This window comes from Canis lupus, chromosome 7, assembly GCF_011100685.1.
Source record: "Canis lupus familiaris isolate Mischka breed German Shepherd chromosome 7, alternate assembly UU_Cfam_GSD_1.0, whole genome shotgun sequence".
NCBI classification, from domain to species: Eukaryota; Metazoa; Chordata; class Mammalia; order Carnivora; family Canidae; genus Canis; species Canis lupus.
Genome location: NC_049228.1, coordinates 69,938,209 through 69,959,028, shown reverse-complemented (window position 1 = coordinate 69,959,028; position 20,820 = coordinate 69,938,209). Strand labels below are relative to the sequence as shown.

Below are 20,820 nucleotides of genomic sequence, written 5' to 3'. Positions count from 1 at the left end.
AGCTCCAGGAGGGCAGCATTTTTGTCTGTCCTGCCTCTCAGTTACCCCCAACACTTGCAACAGTGCCTGGCACATAACAAGTGACTGATAAATAATTGGTTTAATGACAATCAAGATTATCGCAGGAGGTATCACCTTCTCTCAAACATATAGTGATTCTCCACCTGGTTTGACACTGCATGGTGACTTTAAGCTCGGACAGGTGCTTCAGCTTTTCTAAACTTCAGCTCTCATTAAAAAGGCAGGAATGACACTGTCTTACCTACCTCGCGAGTGCTGTGAGGATTAGATAATAAAGCTGAAATTTCTCATAAGTTTGGAGCACATACTAGACCTTGACAGTGGAACTGCTCTCTCATTTTAAAGATGATGAAATGGAAGCCCAGAAAAATTAAGTGGCAATAAATGACCAGGATATGCCTACCACACCATGCTCTAAGGCTCCAACATTAAATCATATGGAAATGGGTTGATTTTAAGCAGATAAAACATCAATAGCTTAAGAGAGGAAATAGATGCTGAACAAGACTGGGAAAATTTAAGATTTTTTTTTTCCTTTTTTAGGTTTTTCTCTCCTATTTCTCATATTGCTTGGCCTTGAGGATTTTAAATGAGCTCTGTGGCAGCCTTGTGTTTTTCAGGCCTTGCCTATAGTCTACATGAACTATCTTCAAACATGATTGCTTAAAATCCTTTGTCTTCTATTTTTTTAACGGGAGAGTTTTTCTGAAATTCTCTTCAAATAATCAATTTCCACAAATTATTAAATTTCAATGACTATAAAACTGTTAGAATGTAACAGAAATGTCTTGACCTTTTAGGCATTTGGGGCTTTTCAGAGAGAGCATGGGGTTTCCAGGAATATAAGCTCTGGAGTGAGGTGCCCCATGTTGGAATCCCACCTCTGACTTACTCTAGTGACTGATCAATCACTCCACTCTGCAGAGCTCAGTTCCCCCACTTGAAACACAGAGCTAATAAAAATGTATCTCACAAGGTTGTTGGAAGATTCAGTGAAAAAAATCACCTATGTGCAGTGCTTTACACATAATAAATGTTAGTAAAACTATTCTTCAGAATTTTGCCTCATCTTCTTAGGCTCTAAGATCCATAAAATGTTAAATGTTTTCTCAGAAATATCTTATATTTATCATCCAAAAGTTTAAACATCTGACTTATGAAAAGCATGAAAAAAACCTAAAGGCAATAAGTAGTTCTGACTGCATAATAATGTTATTTTGTACTTAGAAGTTCTGAAGAACATGGTCCCACATCAGTGAAAAATCAGCTTTACCATGAAATTTGAATTATGTGAAGCTGGAAATCTGAAAAAAACAAACAAACAAAAAAACACTACCCCCAACTACCACTTCTTTGTTTAACTTTCCATTATATTCCATTTGACTCAGCATAATCTTTATTTCAAAATAGTGTTTTTATTATTATAAAAATGTAAAAATCCAGCAAAACCAGAAATACCAGATATATTTTCCTGGGCTTTCACATTTGTTGATTTTTATTCTCAATCTCTTTTTCAGCACAATTTACAACCTCAACCCCATTTGCAGTCTGATTATACAAGTGCTAAGTGGCAGAAAGATCTAGAATAAATAGATCAAAAAAAGAGGCCAAGCTGTGAAACTAAGTTGCATGCAACAGGTCTATGAGGGTGGGGGAAAGTGTCTGAGAATTAAAACAAAGACAAAGCAACTGGAAGTTTTAGCTAAAGTTCTTTCAATCATCTTTGTCTTTTGCTCCGTGTTTAAGGATGCGCGTGAACTCAATGTAATTGAAATTCCCCTTCTTATCGATAGGTGCTTCCCTGTACAGCTCATCCACCTCCTCATCTGTAAACCGGTCTCCCATGGTTGTCAGCAGCTCTCTCAGGTAATCTTCCTGGATGGTGCCTGGAAGGCAGTAGAGAGAGAAGAGTCATGAATACTTCCTGGCACTTTAATGATTTCTTTCTTTCTTTTTTTTTAAGATTTTATTAATTCATGAGAGAGAGAGAGAGAGAAGCAGGCTCCTCACAGTGAGCCTGATGTGGGACTCAATCCCTGGATCTGGGATCACACCGGGAGCTAAAGGCAGATACTCAATTGCTGAGCCACCCAGGCGTCCTTAATGATTCATTTCTAAACTAGGTCAGTGTTAGAAAATATTTCAGAATATGCACATTTATGTGAACAGAATAAATTAGTGAATTAAGGCAATGTGTAACTATATCATTGTTTGCCTATTTTAGAGTTCTTTCATTTTAGAGAGTTTTTAAAAAAGATTTTATTTACTTTGGAGGGAGATTCTGTGAGTAGAGGAGGGGCAGAGGTAGAGAGAATCAATCTCAAGTAGACTCTGCACCAAGTGGGCTCCACCTCATGACCCTGAGATAGTGACCTGAGCTGAAACCAAGAGTTGGACGCTTAACCAACTGAGCCACCCAGGCGCCCTTAGAGTTCTTTCATTTAAAAGACCAGTTATTAGATTATAATGCTTATGAAATTAATTTGAAGAAAGTGTTTTCTAGAGGAAAAAAAAAAGCCCTCTGTATTTCAGAGATGTAAAGAAAAACAAAAAGGCAGCTGCCCAGAAAAACAGACCAAAAGTGCAGGAGGGACAGTGAGGTTGTAACAGGTGGAGATGGGAAGCAGGAAGGAGGGAGTTTATCTGAGTAAGTGTGCAGGTGGCTGAGGAGAGGGTTAACGGAGAAGGAAAGGGGAAATGAAAGAAGTAAGAGATGTGAACAGCTAGGCTTTATACTCTTCAAAATGAGAGAAAAGATTTTTTTAACTGTTCAAGTTAGTTAATTTTACTTTTTGGTGAGATTTATAGTCTCCTGAAGAAGTAGTTTTCATTGTTTAAGAAATTCTATTTCACAGACAATTCTCTATTTGGCTTTCAGGAAGCTCCGAACCAAATTCAAAAATTAATACCACAGACTGGGTAGCTTTTTGACCCACATACCTGTGGACTCCCCATTCTTGGTCATATAATCCTATTATAAATGATATTCATTTTTTAAAACAAGTTCCATGTTACTCACCTTTTTTCATTTCCTAAAAAGTGTTTCATATAGTCTGGAATGAGGGTGGGCGTGAACAAACAAAGAGTACTCACCAGTTGCTTCTTCATCAAAGCAAGCAAAAGCATTTCTGATGACATCTTCCGGATCTGTGCCGTTTAACTTCTCACCAAACATCGTGAGGAACATGGTGAAATTAATGGGCCCTGGAGCCTCATTCATCATGGCCTCAAGGTATGCATCGGTTGGATTCTTCCCTACAAGATTTCACATTTTAACATTTAAGGACAAAGAACTAATTTCAATACATAATTATTTGGTTACTGTTATGCTCCCCAGCATATTTTTAAGTCATATCATCACCACATGGAACCATTTTTTCAATTCAGTTGCATTAAGAACATTCTTTTTATTTTTATTTTTTGCATTAAGAATATTCTTAAAAGACAATTTTTGACAATGTAAAAAATCTTTGATATATCATTATAAAAATATATTGTGGCTTAGGTTAAATGTTTTTCATTCATTGGTACTTTCTACAATTTTTCCTTCACTATTTTTCATTAAAAACAAGCACCTGAGGGGCACCTGGGTGGCTGAGTTGATTAAGCATCTGCTTTTGGCTCAGATCATGATCTCAGGGTCCTGAGATCAAGTACTATTCAGGGAGAGGGCCTGTTTCTCCCTCTCCTTCTGCACACCCCCTCCCCCAGCTCATGTTCTTTCTCTCTCACTTTTTCTCAAATAAATAAATAAAATCTTATTAAAAAAAAAAACAAAAAAACAAAAACAAGCACCTGAAACCATGAACCAGGCAATGACACATTTTTGCAACTTGAATGTTAATGTTAAAGGTCCATTAAGGCATTTCAATGCCAGTTGTTTAAAAAATGGAAATATCTGTATTTTCCATTGTGGCAAAGTTGCCCATGAATTGGTATGCTTCAAAAATTTATTTAATAAGTTGGTCATTTAAGCTAAAACTATTAGGTTGGTTTAGAATTGAGAGCTCATTTCTGGAATAACAAAGGGTTCCTCTTAATCTAGGCATTTGTGAGGATCCCCAAAATGGAAGGACCCAAAGTCAGCCTCTTACTCTACTATCCCTCATTTACCTAACAAAAATTAATTACGCATCTATTATGAGCAAGGCACAGGCTTGAATGTTCAATCTTTGTAATACAACTAAATCCTTCAGTTTTCCTCCAGGCCTTTTTCAGTAGTGACCCGCTCAAAAGAGTACACTTAGCTATTCTGAGTATGAAAAACACTGGGATCCAACCTACTTCCAAGTCAATAACTTAGCTCGGTATCCTGATTTTAATCTCACTCTGAATAAAGAAAATGTTGCAAAATGTTAACTGGTACATCTAGGTCATCTAGGTAACAGATGTATGCATGTTTATCATACAGTTCTTTTTTTTTTTTAATCATGCAGTTCTTTCAACTTTTTGCAGGCTTAAAAAATTTCAAAATATTATATTAGAAAAAAAGCAAATATAGGAACAAATTTGTGTCCTGGTTACTAAGAGGAAAAGAATAACAACCTCTCTCTTTGCTCTCTGGCCCTTGAACTGTCCTTTCTGCCTAATGTCAAGCACAAGAAAACTCCAGAGTATAGAGCCTAACTTTAGGCCCTCCCTGACCTGCACACCTTCTCTGCCCAATCTACAGAGAACTCCTAGGCTTGCCATTCCCAACTGTAAGTCACTGCTGACTTGGGATGGAACATGGAAGACATTCCCTCTCATCCTTTTAAGATCACAATAAACAACAAAATCCTAAAAGGAATAATAAATTAACACCCGTATACCAAAATGACAAAGCATAGTTTGTTTGCTTTAAATCTTGTATCTTTATATTTTCTTTTACCTTAATTATAAAAAAAATTATAAATAAAATCCTCTTATGACTGGCCAACCCCAATACAGCCCTTCTCACCCAGACAGCTCTCAAAAGGCCTTTGAGAAAAGGAAATACTACACATCACAAAAAATAATTCATACAACACTGAATTATTATTTTTGGGAAGTGGGCATATTAAGAATATAAAAGCCTACCTAGAGAAGCAAGCATATCATGCAAATCTTCCTTATCAATGAAACCATCTCTGTTCTGATCAATCATGTTGAAGGCCTCTTTGAACTCCTGAATCTGTGACTGGTCAAACATAGCAAATACATTGGATGTTGCGCGCTGGGGGCGCTTCTTGGTGGTCTTGGTCTTTGCCTTTTTGCTCGACATGGTGGCTGTTTAATTCTAGAGTTAAAAAGAAAAAACACGAAGAAAGAATGCATAAAACAAACAAAAAGAACCTGCAACACCTAAAGTTAGTGAGTAAAAATATCTTAATGTAGAATTATTACTTCAATTGTATAGGAATAAATATACATTTAAACTTTATTTCCAATGTTATAATTAAATGGCTAGGAATAAAGTAGTTTTGAAAATTTTAAGAAACAGAATAGAAATTATTATATAGCTTGCCTCCAAATTTCATGAAACCCATTTTTATTAAGTAGAAGTTAATTGAAAAATCTATATCAATAGCTAGCACTTACTGAGTAGCTGACTATGTGCCAAGCACTATTATGAGGGTTTGGGGTTTCCCTCAAGAGAAAAGCTCCAAAGTTGACACTTCACCATACTTTTTTACAGGCATCATCCCAATAGATCCTAACAGTCCAATGCAATAGGCATTCTTTTTACTCCACTTTATTACCAATATTACATAACCTCTCCGAGCCTTAGATTTTCAAAATACAATGTGAAAACCAGAAAAGCTCATGCAATCTTGTTTTACAGCAAAACAGTCTCTACTTCAATATAAGTGAGACTTAAGTGAGGGACCATTCACTGAGACTAGTATAGTCACTGTATAATACATGTTTACATATTCAAAAGGCTCTCATCTTAACAAAATTATTGAAACCATTTTTTTAAAAGGATCTTTATGCCCAACATGGGGCTCGAACTCACATGGGGCTTGAACTCAGGACCCTGAGATCAAGAGTCACATGCTCTACCAACAGAGCCAGCCAGGAACCCCAAACCTATTCTTTTTTTTTTTTTTTTCCAAACCTACTCTTTAATCTTGCATCCTTTGTAGTTTCATCCTCATTTCCCCTTTCCTTTGACAAAACTTTTAGACTAGCAATCTGATACTCAACTGTCACCATTTTCTCTTCTTTCCAATCACTTCTCAATTCTCTATAGTATGTCTTTGGTGACAGCCTCTAATACTCTACTGAAAGCCACCAATAATTCAGATGTCAAATAGGGGGTGCCTGGGTGTCTCAGTCAGTTATGTGTCCTACTCTTGATCTCAGCTCAGATCTTGATCTCAGGTTGAATTCAAGCCCCACGTTGGGCTCCACACTGGGCATAGAGCCTACTTAAAAAAAAAAAGTGTCTCATAGAATGAACATATTTCATTCCATTTTTTATTTGCAGTTTTAAATAATCAAACACAACACAAAAATACTATCAGCTGTGGAATTAGAAAGTCCTGAGTTCCAATCTCAGCTCTATCATACATATAACCTTAGAAAATCCAGAGACCAGAGCAATTTTTCCATTCAATGTCTTATTCTATCTTCACAATTGCCCTATGAGATAGGTATTATCTAGGTTAAAGTATACAATCAATAGCCCTATGAAATAAACAATATTGCCCAAAGAGAGGCTTGGCCTTTGTCCCTGTGCTTCTGGGGGGTAATCTCTAAGCCTGTGGAATATCCTGCCTGATATCTGGAGTCTTGAGTCACATCAGACAATCTAACAGTGTTATTGTAGAGGTAATGGGTCATGTGTTATCAGTTTGACCTCTCAAGGGGCTGGAGACTGAGGTCAGCCACAGAGCACCTGACAGTATCTACATGATGGAGCGCCAATAAAAACTATGGATATCAAGGAACAAGTGAGCTTTCCTAGTTGGCAATACTCCATGCATATTGTCACACCTCTTTGCCAGGAGGAGTCAACCCTGTCCATGGGAGGACAACTGACAGCTCTGATTTGGAACCCTCCTGGACTCTGTACTGTATATCTCTTCCTTTGGCTGATTTTAATCTGAATCCTTGTATTGCAACAAACCATAACCAAAGGTATAACAGCTTTTAAGGATTCTGAGAATTCTAGCAAAATTACCAAACCTGAGGGTTGTCTTGGGGACCCAAATTTACGATTAGTATCAGAAATGAGGGCAATCTTGGGGACTGTTTTCTAACTGTGCAGCCTCATAGTATGAAAGCAGATTAGCTGGGGCAGTGGCTGACCACAGCAACTCTGTACCGAGTTTCTAGGACTTTTAGTCTCGAACTTTATTTTACAGTAAACTCTACACCCTCCTTGGAGCTCAAACTCACAACCCTGAGATCAAGAGTTGCATACTTGATCGACTGAGCTAGCCAGGCACCCCTGGTCTTGGACTTTTAATCTACATTGTTTATTTCTTTCTTCAATCCAAAAAAATATCCCACTGGGTCTACTGAAGCTTGGCTTAGTGGTACAGGTTTGAAGTACACCAGCCTTTGAGTTCGTACTCAAACATTCCAACTCCTTCTCTATCCCACATAAATGTTAATTTTCCCTTCTGTCCTGTAACTTAGCTTATTTGAGCTTAGTTATATTGAAGGTTAAATCAGAGACAGAATGTGGCCCACCAGCAAGGCACTTGTCTAAGCTTTAATTGTTCCTATTCCAAAACAGTTGGACTAAAATTTTTTCATGCTAAAAATTCTATGATTCTACTTCTTCAAGATAGAATACGTACAAAAGATAGTAAATCTGAAGATAAGAATTAGTTCTCTCAATATCTGTGAATTGTGCAATAGTCATTTAGAAAAATTTCCCAGAGTAAATTTTTATTTTTATTTTTTTTAAAGATTTTATTTATTTATTCATAGACAGACAGAGAGGAGAGAGAGAGAGAGAGAGAGGCAGAGACACAGGCAGAGGGAGAAGCAGGCTCCATGCTGGGAGCCCGATGTGGGACTCGATCCAGGGTCTCCAGGATCACACCCAAGGCTGCAGGTGGCGCCAAATCGCTGTGCCACCGGGGCTGCCCAGTAAATTTTTAATTTTTTTTTAATTTTTTTTAAATTTTTATTTATTTATGATAGTCACAGAGAGAGAGAGAGAGGCAGAGACATAGGCAGAGGGAGAAGCAGGCTCCATGCACCGGGAGCCCGACGTGGGATTCGATCCCGGGTCTCCAGGATCGCGCCCTGGGCCAAAGGCAGGCGCTAAACTGCTGCACCACCCAGGGATCCCCAAATTTTTATTCTTAAAAAATAATTATTGTGTCATGCTAACCCCACATCTAACCCAAAAGTATATTATACTTAAAACATTTCTGCAATTCTCCAAGAAGCTGATGCCAAGATGGGATTAAACATGCAAAGGTTTTTATTACGGCAACACCTGTGAGAAAGAATGAGGGAGGTAACCAATAAGGCTAGAAATTCCATTAGATGGTAAGGCAAGTCTGACCCCCGCGAGTAAGGCATCACGGAAGGAAGGTGAAAGATGAGCAATTCACTAAATGGCCCTAATCAAAATAGGGCACAGAGCAGTAATAAGCTCAATGTAATAACACCATAATTTCTTCTAAAAAAGTTTTTTTTTCCCAGCACCTGCATGGCTTAGTTGGTTAAGTGTCTGCCTTCGGCTCAAGTCATGATCTTGAGGTCCTGGGATTGAACCTTGCATCGGGCTCCCTGCTCAGTGAGGAGTCTGCTTCTCCCCCTCTGCTCATGCTTTCTCTCTCAAATAAATTTTTTAAAAATATTTTATTTATTTATTCATGAGAGAGACAGAGAGAGAAGTAGAGACACAGGCAGAGGTAGAAGCAGGCTCCTCACAGGGAGCCCAATGTGGACTGGATCCCCGGACTCCAGGATCTTGCCCTGAGCCGAAGGCAGGCGCTCAACTGCTTAGCCACCCAGGCATCCCTCAAATAAAATTTTTTAAAAAATTCTTTTTTTAAATGTTTTTTTTCCCCTGTGCTTTATTTTAAAACTGTACACATTTATATATGCATATGGTACTAAACACTATACACATACACACATAATATATCGGCTGATAAATTATCAGCTGAAAAGTGAGGCAAAGTTGTTCTGAAAAGAACTCTACCCCCCAAAGAAACTACCATTCTCTTTTTCCTTTCTTTCTGAGATAAATATCTTGGCTTCCTCTTTTTTCTCACTTCCTACTCACTTTCAACCCACCACAATCTGGCTTTTATCCCTCTACTGCAACTGCTTTCAAACTGCCAAATCCAGTCGAACTCCTTGGATCACTCTGTTGTATTTGACATCATTTTATTCCTCTTTTCTTTGGAGCCTCAACAACTCTTGGCCTTGGTGAACAGTAATAGTAGAAATGAAATGTCCAAAATGGGAACACAGTACAAGGTTCCCAACCTTGGAAGACCTTCCACTCTAACAACGGAGACTCCTAAAAGTGATATTGGAAGGTTGGTTTATGTAAAATGCTTCATTTGACTTGGTAATACCAATTTACTCTTATCTCAGTTCTATTTTTATGATTGGTCCTCCTCCATTTTGTTAGGCTTTTATCTTCTCCACTCACCTAAATATTCATGTTTCCCAATATTCTAGTGGTCCATGGCTTATTAAAATTCTTCCCATTCTGCTTTCCATGGATGATCTCATCAACTCTCACTGGTGTGACAACACTGATGACTCCCAAGTCTGTATCCTAGGTCTGAACTTTCCATTGGGCTCCTGATTCTAACATCCACTTGCTTGTGAAAGGCACCCATTTGGACACTCCACAGACACTCATAATCAGTGTACCGAAAACCGAATTCATTCCCATTTCTAAATTTTCTTAGTTTTCTGTCTTCCATTAATGATACTATAATTTACCTATTCACTAAGCAAGAAACCTACGAGTCATCCCCAACTCATCCCTCTTCCGGATGAATCAAGCTCTGCCTCTTAAATATTTCTCAGATTTGCTCATCTTCCTCATTCTTCTCCCACCATCCTTACGTAGGCCTTCATTATTTCTGCATAGAATATTTCTATGGCCAACTAACCTATCTTCTTGCTTCTCCATCCCTCTAAACTGTATGTTCCAGCCAGTGGTGTCTAACACATGAATATGACCTTATCTTTCCCTTAAAAATCTTTGGCTCCCCACTTCCTATAGGACAGAGAGTACAAGGTCTTAAGCATGTGGGACACTTGGGGGGCTCAGCAATTGAGCGTGTCTTTGGCTCAGGGAGTGATCTCAGATTCCCAGGATGGAGTTCCACATCGGGCTCCTTGCATGGAGCCTGCTTCTCCTCCGTCTGCCTGTGTCTCTGTCTCTCTTTCTGTGTCTCTCATGAATAAATAATAAAATCCTAAAAAAAAAAAAAAAAAAGTTCTTAAGCATGGTATACAGAGTCCTCCTTTCCATACTTTACAATGATCTTTCCAGCCTTATCTCTAGCCATTCTTTTTTTTTTAAATATTTTTTAAATTTTTATTTATTTATGATAGTCACACACAGAGAGAGAGAGAGAGGTAGAGACACAGGCAGAGGGAGAAGCAGGCTCCATGCACCAGGAGCCCGACGTGGGATTCGATCCCAGGTCTCCAGGATCGCGCCCTGGGCCAAAGGCAGGCGCCAAACCGCTGCGCCACCCAGGGATCCCATCTCTAGCCATTCTTTGCTTTGTACTCTTCCTTTAGCAACACCAAACTGCTTGTATGTGTCCATGGCACCATGCAGTTTATCTTACATACTTCTGTTCTTGCTATTTTTCCATCCCAAAATGTGTTGACGCCAGAGAGAAAATTAAAGGTTTATTCAATTTATGGCTCCACTACCATTTACTGAGTGACTCGTGCTAGGCACATTATGTGCATTAAACTTAACATACCTGCTTTATAAATGAAGAAACTGAAGATCGAAGCTATTAAATAACCTTCCCAAGGTCACCTAAGAGTAGAGCTGGGGTTCAATCCCATTTATTAAAGGTTATTTCTACTTTTATATTTTTTATTTTGTATTAAATGTTCTTCTAGTTATTTTACCACAAAAGTTTTTTTTAAAAACTTTCAATACTACCAAGTATCCAACACTGACTCTTTTTTTTTCCTTAAAATTTTATTTGAGAGACAGCACACACATGTGTGCAAGAGAGTGGAGAGAGGGGCAGCGATAGAGGGAGAGAGAACCTCAAACATATTCCCCTCGTTTAGCAGGGAGCCCCACATAGGGTTCGATCCCACAACCCTGAGATCATGACCTGAGACAAAATCAAGAGATAAATGCTTAACTGAATGAGCAACCCAGGCACCTCCCACCCCCAATACTGATTTCTGAGTAGCAACTTTCCTCTGAATTCAAATCCTCAAGTTTTCTTTTTTTTAATTTATTTACATTCAATTAATTAACATATATTATTAGTTTCAGAGGTAGAGTTCAGTGATTCATCTGTTGCATGTTAACCTCAGTGCTCATTAAATCATGTGCCCTCCTTATTGCCCATCACCCGGTTACTCCATCCTCCACCTCTCTCCCCTCCAACAACCTTCAGTTTGTTTCCAATGGTTGAGTTTCTCTTGGTTTGTCTCCCATAATCTTGAGTTTTCAAATAAATTTAGACTATACTGGGGAAACCAATGTTTCCAGTGCAATGAATAGAATTGCATAGTGGAATGGACTGTATAATGTAGGTTTCTTTAATTAGGTGACAGTATTTCCTACCAGTCATGGCCTTGGCTTGACATCATAAAGGCTTGAAACCTTTATCTAACACTGCCAAATTAACGTTTTAACATATACATGTTAAAGCGAAAACAACCATCAAGCCCCACTCTTAAACTGTAATTAAGAAAATTCATATAACAGTATTTAATGTAATGAAGAACACTGAACAGCAGTAAAAGCTTCTCATTTTCTCTTCAAAGTTTTTATTTCATTATTTTTGTAAATTTTTCATATAGACTGAACTAAAGGTTGTATGTACTGTTATACAGAGCTATAAGGACAGAGGTATGGGAATACCGGTCTATGTGGTTGTGGTGTCAACATATTTAGATAATAAATCCACATGTCTACAGAATACCTGTAATACTGATGTGTAAATCAAAACAAGGGCACAATAATCACTAATAAGCAGAAACTGCTTGTGAACTCCATCCAGCCTATATGACTTTATTGGCTTTTATGGGGCACAGTCCGTCAGCTCCCTAGGACTCCGACATTCCTTTGAGGTTTCTTCCTTTAAGTATCTTAAGTCAGTCAGTTGCTGTCACCATACGGCAAGTAAACATGTCTCTCACAGCAGTTAACCTTCTGGTTTCAATCTTGGCTGCACATTAGAATCACCTTGGAAGTTTAAAAAAAAAAAACAAAACAAAAAACTGATGCCTAAGTCCTAGTCTGGTCTAACTGAAACTGAATAATGGGTAGGGCTCAGGAATTTCTGTTTTAAAAAGTGCCACAGGTGATTCCATGCATGAGGATTGAGAACAAATGAGTTAACAATTTAGAAAGCACTATTTATTCACTGAGCTCCCTTCAGTTTTTAAAATTTGGTTATTATGTTTCAGTGGAGACCATTATTATGTTTTAATCTAGAGATCTGGATACTAGCTCCAGTTCTGTCATTCACAAGTTACATGACCTTTGGTCATTTTAGCTTTCCTGGGCCTCATTTTTCTCATCTATAAAAGAAGTAGATCAGAAGTCACAAACTGGCGACTACCAAACTATATGCAGTCTGCCGGTTCATTTAATTCTCCCAAGGATGACCTTTTAAAAAGCCTTTTAAAGTAACAGAATTAGTTTGCCAACATTTTAAAAAACTGAAGTTACTTTAATAAGAACAAATTTCAGACATCTTGAAAAACCGTTATGATAAGGAAACACTTGACCAGCACTCCCAAGTTCCTGTCGATAATGAGTATTCAGTGTGCAATTCCCATTGCTCCCTACAGCTTCCTGTCACAGTTGGAATTTGTTTATGTGACTGCCTGGCCTCTGAGAGCATCTGAACTTGTTCCTTGGCTACAGTGGTAGCCGAACTCCAGGATGGCTCTCAACATTTCCCATGCCCTTGTGCAATCCCCTTCAACAGTGAAAAGGGTTGACCTGCGGAGAAAGGTAAAATAATTTTCCTTCTACCTTTCTGAGTTCTTGGCTGATATAATTATAGATTCACAAAAGAAAAACAGAAGTTTATTAACATGTATACATGGGAAATATCCAGGAACAGCCAACTCAGAAAAGTAACTTAGAACTCAGCTTAAATATCATCTCCAGGTAAAGACAAATGGAAGGTATGTGTGAGGGGAAGAGGCTAGTTCCGCAGGTTACACAGTAAACAGGGTAAGGCTTGTCATGTAGACTGAAGTTAGGGCTTTCACCACTGATAAGAGTCGCAAAGTTGTCTCCAGAGAGTAATCTTTGTTCTTCCTGGTAGGGAGGGGAGGAAGGACACCTTTAGAAATTTATGTCCTGCTTTTGTGCAAATAGGAGGACAGAGTGCTTTTCTTGTGTCAGCTTCAACTGCCTTCAGCTTAAAATAATCCTTATGCCAAAGTAGTGTATTTTGGAGTGTCATATTCTGCTACTCTTCATAACCAATAGGATATTGCAAAAATGATAGTGTGTGACCTTGTAAAAGACATTGCAGCTTCTGCCTTGCTCTCCCTCAGACCACTCAATCTGGAGGAAGCCAGCACCAGGTCACGAGGGCCCTCCACAGCCCTATGGAAAGGTCCATGTGGCAATAAACTGAGGCCTCCTGCCTAGAGCCAACATCAAGCTGCCTAGAGCCTTGCCAGCCATAGGAGTCAGCCAACTTGGAGGTGGATCTTCCTTCAAATAACTGCAAACCTAGCTGACACCTGGACGCAACCTCATGAGACTCAGAACCACTGACTAAACTGCCTTGCAATTCCTAACCCTCAGAAACTGTTGTTTTTTTAAGGTGCTAAGTTTGGGGTAATTGGTTATATAGTACTAGAAAACTAGTAAAGCCACTGTTTCCTTGGCCTATTTAATATTAAAATAGGGCAGTGCCTTTATTTCAGAATTATGGCCACAGTCAAGTTTGTATTAGACAGGAAATTTTTGATTCCAGGTTAGAAAATTTTAATTCCTTCCGTTCAATTTCTCCAAGTTCTGTGGGTTCCTCTTTCTTCCTTTTAAAAAGGATTTTATTATTTTAATTTTTTTAAAAAAAATTTTATTTATTTATGACAGTCACACACACACAGAGAGAGAGAGAGAGAGAGAGAGAGGCAGAGACACAGGCAGAGGGAGAAGCAGGCTCCATGCTCCCGGAGCCCGACGTGGGATTCGATCCCAGGTCTCCAGGATCGCGCCCTGGGCCAAAGGCAGGCGCCAAACCGCTGCGCCACCCAGGGATCCCTATTATTTTAATTTTTAAAGTAATCTTCTACACCCCGTGTAGGGCTCAAACCTACAATCCTGAGATCAAGAGTTGCATGCTCTACCAACTGAGCCAAACCAGGAACCCCTAATTTTTGCCATTTAAAAAGTTTTTTTCTAGTAATTTAACCATTTCATCTAGATTTTTAAGTGTTAACGCACAGTTATTCACAGTTATTAAAACCATTTAATTACTTTTTAAAAGGGTATTTAAGTAATCTCTACCCGCAACATGGTGCTCAAACTCACATCTCCTGAGATCAAGAGTCACATGCTCTGACTGGGTCAGTCAGGCACTCCTGTGGCTATCTCTTTTACCTGCAACAGGGTCACCACTACCTCAACATTCCCATCAACACTACCCTGTTCTTCTGATTCCTATGCTGATTTGCTAGTTCTTCTTGCTTCCTAATTAGGGTTTTTTTCTCAAAGCTCTATTCTTGAAGTATTGTGCTTTTCTTCAGTACTGGTAGAAAAACCGAAAGAAAAAGAAAAAGAAAGAAAAAGAAAAAGAGGAAAAGAGGAAAAGAAAAGAGGAAAAGAGGAAAAGAGGAAAAGAAAGGAAAGGAAAAAGGAAAGGAAAAAGGAAAGGAAAAAGGAAAGGAAAAAGGAAAGGAAAAAGGAAAGGAAAGAAAATTACAGAAAATGTCCCACGTACCCCCATTCCCCCTTCCATTCCATTCCCTTCCCCCTTCCTTCCCCCTTCCCTTCCCCCTTCCTCCCCCTTCCTTCCCCCTTCCCTTCCCCCCCCCCTTCCCTTCCCTTTCCCCCCCGCTCCCCGTCACTTCCCCCTTCCTTACAGCACGTCCTTCACCCTTCCTACTTGCCCTTCACGTTGCACTTCCTTCCTTCCCTTCCCTTACCGTCCACTTCACTACCCGAGCGGGGATCCCTGGGTGGCTCAGCGGTTTAACTCCTGCCTTCAACCCAGGGTGTGATCCTGGAGTCCTGGGATCAAGTCCTGCATCGGGCTCCCTGCATGGGGCCTGATTCTCCCTCTGCCTGTGTCTCTGCCTCTCTCTCTCCCTGTGTCTGTCATGAATAAATAAAATCTTAAAAAAAAGAAAAAGAAAAACCAGGAGCATAAAGTTACTTCTCAAAAATGATGTAACTGGGGAGGGAAGAGGAGCTGGTTTTGTGAGCAAGGGATGATAAAGAGTCTGAGTTTTAGCCAAGTTCCAGTAGAATGGTAGTGGAGAGGCCCAGAGGCAGGATGGTTAGGGGGTCTCCTTTAGCAAGTCCAATTTGTAAGTAAAGGCACAAGAAGAGGCCTAACCTAATGAATGCAAAAAAGCAGAGAGCAGTTCTGCTAAAAACTAAGGTCATTTCTTATTTATTTATTTATTTATTTATTTATTTATTTATTTATTTATTTATTTATTTCTAAGGTCATTTCTGATTCAATTCTCACACTCGCTACAGTCTATCAGAACTTTTGGAAATTTCTCATGGATTCCCATGGTCATTATTATAGTCAAGACTAATGTTAGTGCTACTTAGGAAGATCAAATGACTGGATACATGAGCCAAAAGTCTGAAAACAGCAATCATAAGGAGAATTTAGTATATAATCAAGCTAAAATAGTCCACAAAATTAACTTCATATACTTAATGACATATCATTGTTTTTATGCTGCATATTTAGGCAAATATGTAATCGGATCTATAAATTATTATATCTATTATTTCTTTTACAGAGCCAAACACAATTTTTACAGCTTTCTTCTTAGTATCAGTACCAGCTAAGCTTTCCCCATATCATACATTTTTTAATATTTACCATATACGTTATAATGCTGTCAGTTTTTAATTATGTGTTTTATGATCATCACAGCTGGCAGTAAACTCTCCATCTCCTGAACTCCCATATCATTTTGTTTTATTATAGTGATATTTATACATGGTGAAATGTATAGATCTTAAAAATGAGTTTTTATAAATGTGAACACCCATGTAATCACCATTCCAATCAAATTATAAATGTTAACAACATTCCAGAAAGTTCCTTTCAAGTCAATGACCCTCTCCTATAAACAACCATTGTTCAGATTTCTATAAATCAGAAATTTATTAAATCAATTATAGTTTTGTCTTTGACATCCTTAGAAATGGAATTATACAGTGTATATTCTATAAGCCTGACTTCTTTCACTCAATATAATATTTCTGAGATTCATATGTCTTGTTGGATTTACCACTGGTGTATTTATTATTATTTTTTTTACTGCCCAGTACTGTCCTCTTGTCCTGCCATTTACTTATACATTTTTATGGCATTTAGCCTTTTTACCTTGGATTGTATGGTATAGTAGAATGCCTTACATTCAGCAGGTGCTCCATAAATACTAGTAAAGCAAATAATATGCTTCCCTCCTACTGCAAACAGAATTACATATATAAGGTAGATCCCGGATCTGACTCCCCAAATAAATCTTTTCTCTATGGTCTACCCATGGTTCGGCACTAACTCTACCGGACCGTTCCCCAAGAGATCCTCAACAAAACTTATCAGTTAACCCGTTCTGTACCAAGAAGACAATGGTAATAACAGACAATAACTGAGTGCTAAATATGTGCTAGCCGCTGCTCTAAGCATTTTACATATTAACATATTTAATCCTCAGAATTTATGATATAGATGCTGTTATCCCCATTTTTCAGATGAGAAAATTAGGGCAAAGAGAACAAACAATTTGCCTGCAGCCACACAGCTAGAAAATGTAGTTTAAATTCAGGATCTATATTCAGGAAGTCTAGCTCCAAAGCTTGTACCACTGGCCCCTGGTATCCTATGTATAGACAGCTGAAATTCTCTATCACGAACACATGGATATTGGGAGTACCAAGCAACATCACCACACAGCTAACATGCAGAATAAGGAAGATATCAAAGATTCTGGCAACAAAAATCATCCCCAGATACCTGGTGTCTTCGAATCCTAGAAGAGGGGGGCAACCAGCCCCATTTTTGGGCTCTTACCTTTCCTAATCCTACAAACCTTGCCTGGAGAGCTGTCCTTCAGAAGTTTTCAGTTCATCCTGTCAAAACTCAGTCTTTTTAAAGCATAAATGAATATCAAGCCAACCATTATAAAAGTTGTTTCATTCAACAGAGCCTGAACAAACAAAAAGCTGTGCCCCTAGTTATGAGGTCCAGTGGGGTCCACCTAATGCTCAGAGAAGATGGACGGCATATGTGAATCCTTCGAGTGACCTTGGGCAAATTCACTTCCCTGGGTTTCAGTTTCCTCAATTAAAAAATGAAAGATAATCTATAAGACAGGTAATCTATTTCACAAGATAATCTATAAGGTTCTTTTAAATTCTAAAATTTAAAATTTCTCTGACCAAAAGAGCATTCTAAATCCATCTTAAAAAAAGGCTGCCAAACTAATCCTCTCAACACCCCCCTTTCTTCCTATCACTCTCTTTCTAAAGAATCCAAAATGACAGCCTAAAGCCTCTTACATAATCTTTTATTTCACAGTCAAGTTTTCAAGATATCCATGAAAACACCTCACTTATCTACCTACCTACCTACCTACCTTATTATATCCAACTATTTTTCATTTTAGTTCTTGTTCCATGCAGGCTGGTCTCCCCACTGTCTCCTTTTCACACGACACAATTCCCACCTTTTCAGCTTTTGGTCTTATTACCTCCTACTACAGATCCTGCCGGAAATACTTAAGTTCTACCTCCTAGGGCTGAGTCCAAGGTCTTCAATGAGGTCATGATTCTTTCTCCAGGAGATCTTTCTTGACTTTTGTTATTCATCCTTTTCTTCAATAAACAAGAATGAACTAAATCTTTATAAGATGCAAGACACAGGTAGAGTTACAACCCCTACAGGAATCGGTACGTTTTAGCCCGTACCAACCACGTACTCGGGTACAGGTTCTCTAACAGTCTGGGACTCTTCATTTAAGGCAAAGCGCGGGCACCAGCGGACCCCCACCTAAAGCACCCAGCACTGTGTCCAGGGGCACAGAGGCACCCATCAGCGTGTTGGGGGGCACAGAGGCACCCAGCACCCTGCGGAGGGCACACACAGAAGCACCCAGCACCGAGCGAGGACATAGAGGCACCCAGCACCTGGGGGGGTGCACAGAAGCACCCAGCACCGAGTGGGCGCACAGAGCACCGCTCAACACCCCTCATGGGCCCTGGGCCCGCGAGGGCAAGGCGCCGGCAGGCACCAGGCGGGTGAAGTCACCCGAGGACGCAGGGCCGGTGTACCCGCGGCTGGGGGCCCGGCGAGCAGGGCGTCTCCCCTGCCCGGCTCCCGCCGCCCGGCGCTACCCGGCCTCTGCACTTGCAGGCCGGGGCCGGGCGCCGCCAGGACCCCCCCCCGCCCGCCCCAGTCGCCCACCCTGACGGGTCCCGCGGCCCCCCACGCCCCGCGCCCCTGCCCCTGCCCCCCGGGGCGGGGTCCGGCGGCGGGCGGCGGGCTGGAAGGGGGGAAGGGCGCGGCCCCAGGGGGTCGTGCGCTGGGGCGAGTGCCACTCACCGACGCGCGACACCAGAGCCCGGCTGCCCGCACGGGACGACGACGGCGGCGACGACGGCTGGGCTGCGGCGCGACGGCGGCGGCGGCGGCGGCCGGCACTTCCTGCCTGGAGAGGTGGGCCGGAAAGCGCACCGGAAGGCGCGGCTGGATCCAACTCGGGACGGGGGGATGCCGGCGGGGTTGCCGCTCGGCACCGAGCGGCGCGGGCCGGGGGCGGGGGCCGCGGGGCCTGCCGGGGCGGACGAACACACCCCGGGCTCCGGCGGCGGCGGCGGGACACGCCGCTGCGTCGCCCCCGGCGTGCGGCGCAGCCTCCGGCCCGCCGCCCCCCCCCGCCTCCCGCCGCAGTGCCCGCGGCCCTTCCGCGTTCCTCGGCCGCCGCACGCCGGGCGGGCCGCGCCTGGAATTTGGCCCGGCGGGGCGGGGCCGGGCGGGGCCGGGCGGGGCGGGCCGCGGTCCCTCCGGCTTTGGGGGTCCCCGGGCGGAGGCCGCGCACCCTGGGCTCCCAGATTAGCGCGCCAGGGTGCAGCCCGCCTAGTTCCGCTGGAGGTCGAGGCCAAACGAGTCACTGTTTGGGGTGCGTCCCGCCTAGTGCTGCGGGAGGCAGGAGGGCGGCGGCCCCGCGCACCTGCCTCCGGGAAACGCTTTTTCGACGGAGCTTCGCGGGCCTTGGAACATCTACCCGAAATTGTCCGGCCTTCCAGACCCCGGCCAGCCCGTGACCGTCCACTCTTCCCTTCCAACCACGACAAAGTTTTATTCAAAATATATGCTTTGCTTCGGGTCAGCGGAGGACAGGATTGCGCACACCCGGGCAGGAGCGCGCGCTCCCTGTAAAATGCCCTTCGGGGCGGGGGGAGGGGCGCAGCGGTTTAGCGCCGCCTTCGGCCCAGGCCTGATCCTGGAGTCCCGGGATCGAGTCCCGCGTCGGGCTCCCTGCATGGAGCCTGCTTCTCCCTCTGCCTGTGTGTGTGTGTGTGTGTGTGTGTGTGTGTGTGTGTGTGTGTGTCTCATGAATAAATAAATGAAATCTTAAAATAAAATGCTCTTCGTTGAAGCAGGAAGCCACGATGTTACATGATCTGGGTTTTGTTTTAGAGATTGTTGCCTATACCCTTCGGTTTCCTCATCTGGAATAATATAGAGGAATAGCACTATTTCTGGGTAATGGAGGATAGATAAGTCATCCTAATACCAAACCTTTATCCAGCACTTGTGAGTGCCTGCCTGAAAGTGTGACACATGCTGGGGAAGAGAAATAAAAATGCCTTTATATCCTAGAAATCTTTTTTTTTTTTTTTATCCTAGAAATCTTTGTAGTAGGAACCATGTGTTCAGCACTCTACCAGTATTACAGCAGCACCTGTAAGCAAAACCTGGAGGGCTTTGTAAAAGATTCTTGAGCCCCACACACTCAAGATTCGGTACCTCCATGGTGGGGCGTTAGTTTGCATTACTTTTCTTTTTTTTTTTTTTTAATTTTTATTTATTCATGACAGAGAGAGAGAGAGGGAGAGGCAGAGACACAGGCGGAGGGAGAAGCAGGCTCCCTGCACCGGGAGCCCGACGCGGGGTTCGATCCCGGGTCTCCAGGATCGCATCCTGGGCCAAAGGCAGGTGCTAAACCACTGTGCCACCCAGGGATCCCCGTTAGTTTGCATTTCTAATAAGCACCCTGGGAATGCTGACGCCGGGGTCCTCATCTGGGAAACACTGTCCAGGGTCTGGATCATTAGGGAATGCATCTTCTCATAATTTGAAAAGCAATTTCTGACAAGTCACACCATTCTAAAATATTTACTCTTTCCCTTGGCTGCAGTGTGCTCTTTGGTCCAAAAGTGTAATTTTCCACTCAAAATCAGAAGAT

General features: G+C 41.6%; 1 protein-coding gene across 2 annotated transcripts; it reads right to left on the bottom strand.

Annotated features, from left to right (window-relative positions):
- Window positions 1–1,414: 1,414 nt before the first annotated feature.
- On the bottom strand, window positions 1,415–19,658 carry MYL12B (myosin light chain 12B). Of its 2 annotated transcripts, none has more exons than XM_038543728.1 (4): window positions 19,636–19,658; window positions 5,080–5,278; window positions 3,115–3,276; window positions 1,415–1,907 (listed from the first exon to the last, which is right to left on the bottom strand). In XM_038543728.1, exons 2-4 carry the CDS (start codon window positions 5,261–5,263, stop codon window positions 1,735–1,737), a joined length of 519 nt encoding a protein of 172 aa, XP_038399656.1. In that variant the 5' UTR covers window positions 5,264–5,278; window positions 19,636–19,658; the 3' UTR covers window positions 1,415–1,734. The 2 variants fall into 2 exon arrangements, with proteins under 2 accessions (XP_038399656.1, XP_038399655.1); XM_038543727.1 differs by lacking the exon at window positions 19,636–19,658 and adding an exon at window positions 18,954–19,098.
- Between the last annotated feature and the right edge of the window lie 1,162 nt (window positions 19,659–20,820).

Bases quoted from the DNA above. Each gene is read 5' to 3' on its own strand.
- MYL12B (XM_038543728.1), bottom strand. From the start codon at position 5,263: ATGTCGAGCAAAAAGGCAAAGACCAAGACCACCAAGAAGCGCCCCCAG. The intron at 3,277-5,079 runs GTAGGCTTTTAT...GAAATCTTGTAG, and splicing joins TGATATGCTTGCTTCTCTAG to GGAAGAATCCAACCGATGCA. The intron at 1,908-3,114 runs GTGAGTACTCTT...ACTGCCTTCCAG, and splicing joins CTTTGATGAAGAAGCAACTG to GCACCATCCAGGAAGATTAC.